Source organism: Oncorhynchus masou, chromosome 1, assembly GCF_036934945.1.
Source record: "Oncorhynchus masou masou isolate Uvic2021 chromosome 1, UVic_Omas_1.1, whole genome shotgun sequence".
NCBI classification, from domain to species: domain Eukaryota; kingdom Metazoa; phylum Chordata; class Actinopteri; order Salmoniformes; family Salmonidae; genus Oncorhynchus; species Oncorhynchus masou.
In genome coordinates this window covers 26,520,557-26,535,504 of record NC_088212.1, presented here as the reverse complement: position 1 = coordinate 26,535,504, position 14,948 = coordinate 26,520,557, and the positions used below count along the sequence as shown (strand labels likewise).

General features: G+C 47.4%; 1 protein-coding gene across 1 annotated transcript in view; it reads right to left on the bottom strand.

The window, feature by feature from the left end:
* Positions 1-9,005: 9,005 nt before the first annotated feature.
* Positions 9,006-14,948, bottom strand: part of LOC135540567 (transmembrane protein 132D-like) — a 48,310-nt gene continuing 42,367 nt past the window's right edge. The window contains exons 6-9 of the mRNA XM_064967096.1: positions 12,566-12,771; positions 11,874-12,144; positions 11,539-11,730; positions 9,006-11,428 (exon numbers count right to left, since the gene is read on the bottom strand). Of these exons, the coding sequence (XP_064823168.1) occupies positions 10,055-11,428; positions 11,539-11,730; positions 11,874-12,144; positions 12,566-12,771 (2,043 nt within the window). The 3' untranslated portion in view covers positions 9,006-10,054. The remainder of the gene's footprint in view (positions 11,429-11,538; positions 11,731-11,873; positions 12,145-12,565; positions 12,772-14,948) is intronic.

Here is a 14,948-nt window from a genome sequence, read left to right as displayed (position 1 = left end):
CATTTCAGGTCCCTGGTCACAGATTACACCCTCCATGACTTATGTCTCCCCTCAACTACTCCTCACCAGACTAGAGCTGACAGGTGTTCATTATACATGTCCACAAGTTCCCTGTTATTGATCCCACTGAACTTTGTGTGAGTGAGATGCACAACAGACAAAATGCACCCTCTGCTCACTTGCTGTTTAGGGTATAACGGATGTTCAAAGAAATCCAGCTGTGTACCTAGGTATTGTTTTATACACCCTTTACTTCCGGCGCCGACAGAGATGGCCGCCTCGCTTCGCGTTCCTAGGAAACTATGCAGTTTTTTTTTTTTTTTTTACGTGTTATTTCTTACATTAGTACCCCAGGTCATCTTAGGTTTCATTACATACAGTCGAGAAGAACTACTGTATATAAGATCAGCGTCAACTCACCATCAGTACGACCAAGAATATGTTTTTCGCGACGCGGATCCTGTGTTCTGCCTTACAAACAGGACAACGGAATGGATCGCATGCAGCGACCCAAAAAAACGACTCCGAAAAAGAGGGAAACGAGGCGGTCTTCTGGTCAGACTACGGAGATGGGCACATCGTGCCCCACTTCCTAGCATTCTTCTTGCCAATGTCCAGTCTCTTGACAACAAGGTTGATGAAATCCGAGCAAGGGTAGCATTCCAGAGGGACATCAGAGACTGTAACGTTCTGTGCTTCACGGAAACATGGCTCACTGGAGAGACGCTATCTGAAGCGATGCAGCCAACGGGTTTCTCCACGCATCGCGCCGACAGAAACAAACACCTTTCTGGTAAGAAGAGGGGTGGGTGTGTATGCCTTATGGCTAACGAGGCATGGTGCGATGAAAGAAACATACAGGAACTCAAATCCTTCTGTTCACCTGATTTAGAATTCCTCACAATCAAATGTAGACCGCATTATCTACCAAGAGAATTCTCTTCGATAATAATCACAGCCGTATATATCCCCCCCAAGAGACACATCGATGGCTCTGAACAAACTTTATTTAACTCTTTGCAAACTGGAAACCATTTATCCGGAGGCTGCATTCATTGTTGCTGGGGATTTTAACAAGGCTAATCTGAAAACAAGACTCCCTAAATTTTATCAGCATATCGATTGCGCAACCAGGGGCGGAAAAACCTTGGATCACTGTTACTCTAACTTCCGCGATGCATATAAGGCCCTGCCCCGCCCCCCTTTCGGAAAAGCTGACCACGACTCCATTTTGCTGATACCTGCCTACAGACAAAAACTAAAAAAATAAGCTCCCACGCTGAGGTCTGTCCAACGCTGGTCCGACCAAGCTGACTCCACACTCCAAGACTGCTTCCATCACGTGGACTGGGACATGTTTCGTATTGCGTCAGATAACAACATTGACGAATACGCTGATTCGGTGTGCGAGTTCATTAGAACGTGCGTTGAAGATGTCGTTCCCATAGCAACGATTAAAACATTTCCTAACCAGAAACCGTGGATTGATGGAAGCATTCGCGTGAAACTGAAAGTGCGAACCACTGCTTTCAATCAGGGCAAGGTGTCTGGTAACATGACTGAATACAAACAGTGCAGCTATTCCCTCCGTAAGGCTATCAAACAAGCTAAGCGTCAGTACAGAGACAAAGTAGAATCTCAATTCAACGGCTCAGACACAAGAGGCATGTGGCAGGGTCTACAGTCAATCACGGACTACAGGAAGAAATCCAGCCCAGGCACGGACCAGGATGTCTTGCTCCCAGGCAGACTAAATAACTTTTTTGCCCGCTTTGAGGACAATACAGTGCCACTGACACGGCCTGCAACGGAAACATGCGGTCTCTCCTTCACTGCAGCCGAGGTGAGTAAAACATTTAAACGTGTTAACCCTCGCAAGGCTGCAGGCCCAGACGGCATCCCCAGCCGCGCCCTCAGAGCATGCGCAGACCAGCTGGCTGGTGTGTTTACGGACATATTCAATCAATCCCTATACCAGTCTGCTGTTCCCACATGCTTCAAGAGGGCCACCATGGTTCCTGTTCCCAAGAAAGCTAAGGTAACTGAGCTAAACGACTACCGCCCCGTAGCACTCACTTCCGTCATCATGAAGTGCTTTAAGAGACTAGTCAAGGACCTTATCACCTCCACCCTACCTGACACCCTAGGCCCACTCCAATTTGCTTACCGCCCAAATAGGTCCACAGACGATGCAATCTCAACCACACTGCACACTGCCCTAACCCATCTGGACAAGAGGAATACCTATGTGAGAATGCCGTTCATCGACTACAGCTCGGCATTCAACACCATAGTACCCTCCAAGCTCGTCATCAAGCTCGAGACCCTGGGTCTCGACCCCGCCCTGTGCAACTGGGTACTGGACTTCATGACGGGCCGCCCCCAGGTGGTGAGGGTAGGTAACAACATCTCCTCCCCGCTGATCCTCAACACTGGGGCCCCACAAGGGTGCGTTCTGAGCCCTCTCCTGTACTCCCTGTTCACCCACGACTGCGTGGCCACGCACGCCTCCAACTCAATCATCAAGTTTGCGGACGACACAACAGTGGTGGCTTGATTACCAACAACGACGAGACGGCCTACAGGGAGGAGGTGAGGGCCCTCGGAGTGTGGTGTCAGGAAAATAACCTCACACTCAACGTCAACAAAACTAAGGAGATGATTGTGGACTTCAGGAAACAGCAGAGGGAACACCCCCTATCCACATCGATGGAACAGTAGTGGAGAGAGTAGCAAGTTTTAAGTTCCTCGGCATACACATCACAGACAAACTGAATTGGTCCACTCACACAGACAGCATCGTGAAGAAGGCGCAGCAGCGCCTCTTCAACCTCAGGAGGCTGAAGAAATTTGGCTTGTCACCAAAAGCACTCACAAACCTCTACAGATGCACAATCGAGAGCATCCTGGCGGGCTGTATCACCGCCTGGTACGGCAACTGCTCCGCCCTCAACCGTAAGGCTCTCCAGAGGGTAGTGAGGTCTGCACAACGCATCTCCGGGGGCAAACTACCTGCCCTCCAGGACACCTACACCTCCGATGTTACAGGAAGGCCATAAAGATCATCAAGGACATCAACCACCCGAGCCACTGCCTGTTCACCCCGCTATCATCCAGAAGGCGAGGTCAGTACAGGTGCATCAAAGCTGGGACCGAGAGACTGAAAAACAGCTTCTATCTCAAGGCCATCAGACTGTTAAACAGCCACCACTAACATTGAGTGGCTGCTGCCAACACACTGACACTGACTCAACTCCAGCCACTTTAATAATGGGAATTGATGGGAAATGATGTAAACATATCACTAGCCACTTTAAACAATGCTACCTTATATAATGTTACTTACCCTACATTATTCATCTCATATGCATACGTATATACTGTACTCTATATCATCGACTGCATCCTTATGTAATGCATGTATCACTAGCCACTTTAACTATGCCACTTTGTTTACATACTCATCTCATATGTATACACTGTACTCGATACCATCTACTGTATCTTGCCTATGCTGCTCTGTACCATCACTCATTCATATATCCTTATGTACATATTCTTTATCCCCTTACACTGTGTATAAGACAGTAGTTTAGGAATTGTTAGTTAGATTACTTGTTGGTTATTACTGCATTTTCGGAACTAGAAGCACAAGCATTTCGCTACACTCGCATTAACATCTGCTAACCATGTGTATGTGACAAGTAAAATTTGATTTTGATTTGATTTGATACTGAGGTAATTTAAGGCGATTTAAGCCAATAACCTGCTCTCAAACCATTTTGTATTATTCTGTACAGAAATCTGAGACACACCATTTTAACTAGCCAGCTACATAGCCGTCTTTGTATCTAAGACAATTGTGTAGTCTAGAGCGATTCTCTAGGTTAGCTGGTTAGCTGGCCAGCTATTGTCGTTCTTCTAACGTAGCTAGCCAGCTAGCCCCCGAATAGCAGCACTGTAGTAACTATTACAGTACAACGGTTTGTTTTGTTTGATCGTAGCTAGCTAGCTACATAGCCGTCTTTGTATCTAAGACAATTGTGTAGCCTAGAGCGATTTTCTAGGTTAGCCAGCCAGCTATTGTCGTTCTTTTAAAGTAACGGAACGCAATCAACCTTGCTAGCTAGCCAGCTAGCCCCCGAATAGCAGCACTGTAGAAACTATTACACTCGACGGAACGACTTGATTAGTGTAGTGTCAACATCGCAGCCACTACCAGCTAGCCTACTCCAGCAGTACTGTTTCATTTCAATCATTTTAGTCAATAAGATTCTTGCTACGTAAGCTTAACTTTCTGAACATTCGAGACGTGTAGTCCACTTGTCATTCCAATCTCCTTTGCATTAGCGTAGCCTCTTCTGTACCCTGTTAACTATGTGTCTATCTATCCCTGTTCTCTCCTCTCTGCACAGACCATACAAACGCTCCACACCGCGTGGCCGCGGCCACCCTAATCTGGTGGTCCCAGCGCGCACGACCCACGTGGAGTTCCTGGTCTCCGGTAGCCTCTGGAACTGCCGATCTGCGGCCAACAAGGCAGAGTTCATCTCAGCCTATGCCTCCCTCCAGTCCCTCAACTTCCTGGCACTGACGGAAACATGGATCACCACAGATAACACTGCTACTCCTACTGCTCTCTCTTCGTCCGCCCACGTGTTCTCGCACACCCCGAGAGCTTCTGGTCAGCGGGGTGGTGGCACCGGGATCCTCATCTCTCCCAAGTGGTCATTCTCTCTCTCTCCCCTTACCCATCTATCTATCGCCTCCTTTGAATTCCATGCTGTCACAGTTACCAGCCCTTTCAAGCTTAACATTCTTATCATTTATCGCCCTCCAGGTTCCCTCGGAGAGTTCATCAATGAGCTTGATGCCTTGATAAGCTCCTTTCCTGAGGACGGCTCACCTCTCACAGTCCTGGGCGACTTTAACCTCCCCACGTCTACCTTTGACTCATTCCTCTCTGCCTCCTTCTTTCCACTCCTCTCCTCTTTTGACCTCACCCTCTCACCTTCCCCCTACTCACAAGGCAGGCAATACGCTCGACCTCATCTTTACTAGATGCTGTTCTTCCACTAACCTCACTGCAACTCCCCTCCAAGTCTCCGACCACTACCTTGTATCCTTTTCCCTCTCGCTCTCATCCAACACTTCCCACACTGCCCCTACTCGGATGGTATCGCGCCATCCCAACCTTCGCTCTCTCTCCCCCGCTACTCTTTCCTCTTCCATCCTTTCATCTCTTCCCTCTGCTCATACCTTCTCCAACCTTTCTCCTGACTCTGCCTCCTCAACCCTCCTCTCTTCCCTTTCTGCATCCTTTGACTCTCTATGTCCCCTATCCTCCAGGCCGGCTCGGTCCTCCCCTCCCGCTCCGTGGCTCGATGACTCATTGCGAGCTCACAGAACAGAGCTCCGGGCAGCCGAGCGGAAATGGAGGAAAACTCGCCTCCCTGCGGACCTGGCATCCTTTCACTCCCTCCTCTCTACATTTTCCTCCTCTGTCTCTGCTGCTAAAGCCACTTTCTACCACTCTAAATTCCAAGTATCTGCCTCTAACCCTAGGAAGCTCTTTGCCACCTTCTCCTCCCTCCTGAATCCTCCTCCCCCTCCCACCCCCTCCTCCCTCTCTGCAGATGACTTCGTCAACCATTTTGAAAAGAAGGTCGACGACATCCGATCCTCGTTTGCTAAGTCAAACGACACCGCTGGTTCTGCTCACACTGCCCTACCCTGTGCTCTGACCTCTTTCTCCCCTCTCTCTCCAGATGAAATCTCGCTTCTTGTGACGGCCGGCCGCCCAACAACCTGCCCGCTCGACCCTATCCCCTCCTCTCTCCTCCAGACCATTTCCGGGGACCTTCTCCCTTACCTCACCTCGCTCATCAACTCATCCCTGACCGCTGGCTACGTCCCTTCCGTCTTCAAGAGAGCGAGAGTTGCACCCCTTCTGAAGAAACCTACACTCGATCCCTCCGATGTCAACAACTACAGACCAGTATCCCTTCTTTCTTTTCTCTCCAAAACTCTTGAACGTGCCGTCCTTGGCCAGCTCTCCCGCTATCTCTCTCAGAATGACCTTCTTGATCCAAATCAGTCAGGTTTCAAGACTAGTCATTCAACTGAGACTGCTCTTCTCTGCATCACGGAGGCGCTCCGCACTGCTAAAGCTAACTCTCTCTCCTCTGCTCTCATCCTTCTAGACCTATCGGCTGCCTTCGATACTGTGAACCATCAGATCCTCCTCTCCACCCTCTCCGAGTTGGGCATCTCCGGCGCGGCCCACGCTTGGATTGCGTCCTACCTGACAGGTCGCTCCTACCAGGTGGCGTGGCGAGAATCTGTCTCCTCGCCACGCGCTCTCACCACTGGTGTCCCCCAGGGCTCTGTTCTAGGCCCTCTCCTATTCTCGCTATACACCAAGTCACTTGGCTCTGTCATAACCTCACATGGTCTCTCCTATCATTGCTATGCAGACGACACACAATTAATCTTCTCCTTTCCCGCTTCTGATGACCAGGTGGCGAATCGCATCTCTGCATGTCTGGCAGACATATCAGTGTGGATGACGGATCACCACCTCAAGCTGAACCTCGGCAAGACGGAGCTGCTCTTCCTCCCGGGGAAGGACTGCCCGTTCCATGATCTCGCCATCACGGTTGACAACTCCATTGTGTCCTCCTCCCAGAGCGCTAAGAACCTTGGCGTGATCCTGGACAACACCCTGTCGTTCTCAACCAACATCATGGCGGTGGCCCGTTCCTGTAGGTTCATGCTCTACAACATCCGCAGAGTACGACCCTGCCTCACACAGGAAGCGGCGCAGGTCCTAATCCAGGCACTTGTCATCTCCCGTCTGGATTACTGCAACTCGCTGTTGGCTGGGCTCCCTGCCTGTGCCATTAAACCCCTACAACTCATCCAGAACGCCGCAGCCCGTCTGGTGTTCAACCTTCCCAAGTTCTCTCACGTCACCCCGCTCCTCCGCTCTCTCCACTGGCTTCCAGTTGAAGCTCGCATCCGCTACAAGACCATGGTGCTTGCCTACGGAGCTGTGAGGGGAACGGCACCGCAGTACCTCCAGGCTCTGATCAGGCCCTACACCCAAGCAAGGGCACTGCGTTCATCCACCTCTGGCCTGCTCGCTTCCCTACCATTGAGGAAGTACAGTTCCCGCTCAGCCCAGTCAAAACTGTTCGCTGCTCTGGCCCCCCAATGGTGGAACAAACTCCCTCACGACGCCAGGACAGCGGAGTCAATCACCACCTTCCGGAGACACCTGAAACCCCACCTCTTCAAGGAATACCTAGGATAGGATAAGTAATCCTTCTCACCACCCCCCCCTTAATGATTTAGATGCACTATTGTAAAGTGGCTGTTCCACTGGATGTCAGAAGGTGAATTCACCAATTTGTAAGTCGCTCTGGATAAGAGCGTCTGCTAAATGACTTAAATGTAAATGTAAATGTAACTCAGCAAAAAAGAAATGTTTTTTTTTTCAGGACCCTGTCTTTCAAAGATAATTCGTAAAAATCCAAATAACTTCACAGATCTTCATTGTAAAGGGTTTTAACACTGTTTTCCATGCTTGTTCAATGAACCATAAACAATCCCTCCATCAGTGCTCAGACTGTCCGCAATAGGCTGAGAGAGGCTGGACTGAGGGCTTATAGGCCTGTTGTAAGGCAGGTTCTCACCAGACATCACCGGCAACAACGTCGCCTGTTGGCACAAACCCACCGTCGCTGGACCAGACAGGACTGGCAAAAAGTGCTCTTCTCTGACAAGTCACGGTTTTGTTCCACCAGGGGTGATGGTCGGATTGCGTTTATTGTCGAAGGAATGAGCATTACACTGAGGCCTGTACTCTGGAGCAGGATCAATTTGGAAGTGGAGGGTCTGTCATGGTCTGGGGCTGTATGTCACAGCATCATCGGATTGAGCTTGTTGTCATTACAGTCAATCTCAACGCTGTGCGTTGCAGGGAAGACATCCTCCTCCCTCATGTGGTACCCTTCCTGCAGGCTCAACTGGACATGACCCTCCATCATGACAATGCCACCAGCCACACAGCTCGTTCTGTGCGTGAATTCCTGCAAGACAGGAATGTCAGTGTTCTGTCATGGCCAGCGAAGAGCCCAGATCTCAATCCCATTGAGCACGTCTGGGACCTGTTGGATCGGAGGGTGAAGGCTAGAGCCATTCCACCCCAGACATGTCCGGGAACTCACAGGTGCCTTGGTGGAAGAGTGGGGTAACATCTCATAGCAAGAACTGGCAAATCTGGGGTAGTCCATGAGGAGGAGATACACTGTAGTACTTAATGCAGCTGGTGGCCACACAAGATACTGACTGTTACTTTTGATTTTGACACCCCCCCTTTGTTCAGGGACACATTATTCCATTTCTGTTAGTCACATGTCTGTGGAACTTGTTCAGTTTATGTCTCACTTGTTGAATCTAGTTATGTTCATACAAATATTTACACATGTTAAGTTTCCTGAAAATAAACGCAGTTGACAGTGAGAGAACGTTGCTTTTTCTGCTGAGTTTACAAAATCAGAGTGTTTTTTAATCTACCAGTTGGTGCAAAATCAGAGATGAAGATGCATAGATAGCATTCTTTCATTGATCATATATTCTGAACACATTCTCTCTATGTAGTCTATTGAGGCTGTGGACAAAATCCTAATTAAAGATACACTATTTTCAAATTAAAGGGATGGCTTAAGATACATTTACTGAAAACCCTATTAAATGAAAACTCTATTCACCAGAAAATCTGTTGGCCAGAAAGCGGGAGGGTTTTCAGCATTAGGTAGCCATACCTGTAGAGTGTGAATACCAAATACTGAGAAGTGTGTAGGGAAGGCATGTGTAGGAAAAGCGTAGATTCCTACATCGGAAATTGCCCCAGACTGCAAAATAAATCAAGAGTTCTAGGACTAACAGATTAGTCGAGTGCAGTATCTAGTCTACAATCATCGGAAAGATCACATGATCAATACCATAGAACATATCTTTAATGAAAAATCATATTAGACACAATCAAAAAACAAATCAAACATGAATGTACACAATATGAAGACATAAACAGTGCATATAGAAAAATACCACTTGCTTATGTTTAGTACCTTTAGGAGTGGCTCATATAATCACTCTGGATAAATTGTTTGTAAAGCGTGTCCGTTTATGTGTGAGGGGGATACCACCATGTGAGTGGAAAAGGTAAGAGAATAAAAATGTTCACATGCAACAAAGACTCTCTTTAGCCCTGTTTATACTTGGTTCTAACATGCATTCTTTTTCCTGATCTAGTCCACAACTTCTGATTGATTTTCAGACAGGTGTAGACGATTAAAATATGCATTGTAATCTGATCTTCCTAACCACCTCTGGAGGTAGTCAGTGACCCGCTGTTACCTTACAAGTGTGGACGGATCCCGCTTTATAAAATTATTGACTTATGGCATCAATATGGGTCTTAAAATAAATAAATATAATTTTGAAAGAACAGCTGTCAAACTATTTGCATACAGAGAGGGACCAGGAAATCTCGTCACAATGCAGACAGATATGACACACCTTTCAATACCATGTGTAGACATATTTCTGAAAATGCGGGCACAATCAGAATGTGGACAAAGCAGGAAAAAAAACACATGTTAGCACCAGGTATAAAAGAGGCTTTTGTGTCTATAAGCTTTGTAAAAATAAATCCTTCAACTAGTCAAACGGTTAAACCTCTCTCCACCACACAAAGTGCCATCAGTCAGTTTATGACAAGCATCCTCACACGTATTCACAGCATTTTGTCCAATATCTAATATAAAAATGTATCTCGCAAACCATTCGAGATATTTACATGTACAGTAAGACACCTTTACAGATATTGAAACGAAGAAGGATCTTTGCGTAATCACATATAATGAATAAGTATAACCAGTAGTAGTGATGCTCCTTATGTTGTCTGCTTTTATCCATGAATAAAGGCATTGAGGTGATCGAAGCCACATATTCACCCACAGTTGGGGTGAAACGGTCCCGATACGTATTATAAATGGTCCACGGGCTCTGTGATGGGCACTTGGGGTTCAACACAGTTCTCCTCCTTCCCCACCCAGTGGATCCCATGGCCGTTCTCTCTGGGGGGGTGTGGGGAGTGCTGACGGTCCAGAGAGGCAAAGGTGGTGAACTGGACCCTCTTCCTCTTGCTGGTGGGCGAATGGATGGACTCGTTGCGGTTCATGGGCTTGGCCCTGACGGAGCCCCCACAGCCCAGAGGAGAGGAGGGGCTGGAGGAGACGAGGCAGCTGGGTCGCCTGGGCAGAGAGGCAGTCTTATCAGACCCAATGTCTATGACTGTGGTGGCGCTTTGGTTGTCTTGCTGGGGAGGACTGCCAGGCACGTTCATCACCAGCTCAGCGTCCGTGCCCAGCCACACCCAGTCGTGCCTGTGCCCCGTGGGCTCCTGGCCATGAGAGGGGGGCTGTTTGTGCCTGAACTTTACCACATAGGAGATGCAGTTCACCAGGAAGACCAGGATGGCCAGACAGAAGACCCCCAGCAGGGCGTACATGCCAATCTCCAGGTCTGAGAGAGGCCGGTTGGACAGCATGTCCTCGCTGCCCATGTCCACCCCCATTGGCTCCTGGTCAGGCACCTCCTCTTGATAGGGGTTATTGTAGTTGACCAGGTTACCAGGTGCCTTCACGGTGCTACTGACTGCAACACTACCTATATCTTCAACTAGCCCACTGTCTGTCCCCTCAGCTGTCCTATAGTCACTAGGGCTACTATAATCACTGTCATTGATAGGGCTGGCAGGGCTGTTGAGGGTTCCAGCATTTAAGAAACTTCCTGTTTCAATGACTCCGCCTACACCGCCTTGGCTGTTTCCATCACTGGACACGCCTGGAGCGGAGTCACGCTCGGTGGATTTGGCGGTGGTGGTGACCTTGCGCATGGCACTCTCCTCCCGCTCAGAGGCAGAACTACTGGGCAGGGTCTGCTGGGGCTTCTGCTGCTTCCTCTCACTGTCCACCTCCTCCCCATCGTTCCCATAGTCACTGCTGCTGTCCTTACTTCTGCCACCGCCAACCCCACCTCCACCTCCACTACTGCTGCTGCTGTTGCTGCTGTCAAAGCGCCGGCTGTTGACCTGGAACTTGACCTTGAGGCTGCCACTGCCCACGGCAAGGGTGCTCTTCCGTTTGGACTTCTGGCAGGCCTCACAGATGGCCATCTCCACCCTGACCAGTACTCCCTGTCCCTCACCCTCTGCCACCACTGCAGGCGGGGAGCCCTGCACCGACACCACGCCCTCATCCAGAGAGGTCACCGTCACACGGTAGTAGGCAGGGTCATAGATGTCCAGAGGGGTCATGGAGTCATCGCTGAATTGGACCCAGGAACTAACCACAGCCTCCTGATGAGAACAAATAGCAATATTATTTTTTACTTGAATTGAATATTATTAAACTCTACAGTGCACCGGTGTCTGATCTGATTGACATTCAAGAAGATCGTAAACAGCACCTGTTTGGGGCTCTGCAGCACTTCCTGTGTGGTTGCCGTGGCGAGGATGGCCCTGTTGCTTCCTGGGCTGAGCTGCAGGGACAGAGCCAGGCCAGTGACCAGCTGCACCCCCAGCTCTGTGATGGTCACTTTGTCATCTACCACCGTCACAGTCTTCTCTGCCAGGATGGAGTCAGACAGGGGGGAGAACACCTGCTCAGGCACAAAACACAGACAGCATTAGATATCCTATCATGTCAATATACAATGTCACATCTCTGGATGAAGGCCCAGTTAAACATTCAGTTAAACAGGCAATCGGCCATGCTTCCAATCAGACCTGATGGTTACCATACCTGGATGGAGGTGCTCCCCACGTCTCGTCCTGACAGCACCCTGCCTGCCTGCAGTCTGGCGATGTGAGGGTCCTCCACCTTGAGGAAGTAACGCACCAGCCTGGTAACGTCCACCTGCCAGTCTGAGCCCAGGAAGTAGGCCTGTGGCTCCCGGGGGTCTGACTGCTCAGCTATAAAGTGTGTGATCACACGCACCAGGGCATGCTGGAACTGTAACATGCAGCCTTTGCCCTTCTTATCCTCCTCCTTCTCCTCGCTGTTCCAGCTGAGCCTAGGGAATGAAGAGAAACACTGTATTACGTTACAGCACAGGGCACACCTGTCTCAACATACCCGGGCATGCACGCACACAAACTCTTCCCTGTTAATCTCATCACTGTTTGTCATTGTCATTCTCTTACTCTGTAGATCCAAATAAAAAAATACAACATTGAAATCGGATCACTTTGAGGTATTGTAATACATTAGGTAATGGTATTAAAACACAAGCCTGAGCTCTTTGCAAAGTATTATTTTTGATAAAAATGTAGACTCATTTTAGAGATAAGGCTGCCTTTCAGGCAAGTAGACCTCTATACTGGTCCCTTTACCCACTGTACCGACAGTATGTACGTACACTAGTATGTACAGTGGGTGAAGGTTTTACTGTGTGACAGGAATGGGGGGTGGCTGTTGTGTGGGTCCTACTGTACCTCTTGGTGGCCATGATGGGCACCCTCCACCCCTTGATCTGGCTGAGCTCTGTGTCAGACACCTCGATCTGGAGGGGCAGCCGTGGGATCCACACGTTCATCTCCAGCTGAGCACTCAGGTAGCTGTAGGTGAAGTTCACCATCATCCTCACCTTGCCCTTCATCTCCTTCCCATTCACAAACACATAGTCACACCTGTCTGACACCTGCACACAGGAGGAGCAGAAAAAATAACAATGGTTAAATCATCAAAACAGGTCTAACCAAAAACATACATTTCCTGTCATATGATATTCATGGGTAAATACTCAGTGGAGTAAAGTACTTAATTAAAAATACTTTAAAGTACTACTGAAGTAGTACTGTACTTTACTTTACAATTCATATTTTTGTCAACTTTTACTTCACTACATTCCCGAAGGAAAATAATGTACTTTTTACTCAATACATTTTCCATGACACCTAAAAGTATTCATTACATTTTGACAGGAAAATTGTCCAATTCACACACTTATCAAGAGAACATCCCTGGTCATCCCTACTGCATCTGATCTGGCAGACTCACTAAACACAAATGCTTCATTTGTAAATTACGTGTTGGAGTGTGCCCCTGGCTATTCATCCACAAAATAAAATAAAATTGTGCCATCTGGTTTTCTTAATATAAGGAATTTGAAATAATTTATACTTTTACTCTTGATACTTAAGTACATTTTAGCAATTCCATTTACTTTTGATAACCAAAAACTATTTTACTGGTTGACTTTTACTAGAGTCATTTTCTATTTTCTATCTTTACTTTTACTCAAGTATGGCAATTTAGTACTTTTTCCAGCACTGGCTATACTGTATTAGCACATGGTCTTCTCAATAAAACTACTGTATGTACAGTTTTGAAATAATATAGCATTCATTTGTAAATCAAACGGTGTGAAAATGTGACTGTCCTGGTCGTTATATGACACGGAGATTGTATATGAGATGCTTAGCTACACTAATGAAAAGGAGAGATAATGAAACCAGGCTCTAAGTTATCCTTAACATAGACAAATGGTTCCCTAAGCTTTAATGAACTCAACAAATTGTTCTGCTGTAACTTGCTCCACTATGGTAATAATATAGTAAAATAATAGTCAAACAGCTGTAATAAACATTCACACTAAACACAAAGCACAGGCCATAACTAGATATAACATTGCAAATTTATGTTAATTCAATAACACACTGTGCTATATTGGACATCAAAACACACTGAAAACACATTCATTACATTTTAACTTAATGTAACCTTGGCGAGTAGTTTCTGTCAGCCCATTGAGAAATCTCATGTGCTTTTTGAAACCCTGGAAGACATCGTCAGAGTCGGCTCGGTTCTATCAACATCCCTTGTTTTAATCAATTGGATAATTTACGGAACATTGAAATACAGTTGTCATTGGCTCCCGTAAGTGCTCAGGGTAGCAGAAAAAAAGATCAGTAACTTTGACAGACGGCTCAAGGAGGAATGCAAATGGCAGAGATTGCTTATCTATCTATTAATGAATGTAGCAATTAGAAGATGTACTGTCAGAGTAATGTCCTGTTGGTTGTGGAGGGGGGTCCTGTGACATCCTGTGACAATAATTAGCTTGCACTCATTAACTAAAATGGTGTTCTGGTTAAATGACTCTACCCTTCAACATGGAGAATTGAGTTGGAAAGGGAGTAAAAAGGTTCTGCAGCTACCTCATCTAATCAAGCACTTATGTAACATTAGGGCCCACAATGCAGTTATGCAAAGTTATGAACAACTGTCCGTGCTATTATGCACTGATCTTTTTTCAATGAGATCATCAAGAGTTTTCATCCAGGCGGTAGACGAGGTCAGACAATCATCCTTAATCTGAGAGCATCTGTTCAGCCTGCGGCTCCCAGGTAAGAGTCCTCGTCCTCTCATCTCCAAAATACGCCATTTAGTTAACGCTCATTGAGTCACAAACCCTTCCATATTAACATGGCAACATAATCAAATCATTTCCCAAAAGATTTAATATACACTACATTACCATAAGTATGTGGACACCTGCTCATCGAACATCTGATTCCAAAATCATGGACATTAATATGGAGTTGATACCCCCTTTGCTGCCATAACAGCCTCGACTCTTCTGGGAAGGCTTTCCACTAGATGTTGGAAGATTGAAAGCAAGTCCATGCAGCATTCAGCCACAAGAGCATTAGTGAGGTTGGGCACTGATGTTGGGAGATTATGCCTGGCTCACAGTTGGTATTCCAATTCACCCGAAAAGTTTTTGATGGGGTTGAGGTCAGGGCTCTGTGCAGGCCAGTCAAGTTCTTCCACACTGATCTCGGCAAACTATTTCTATATAGTCCTCGTATTGTT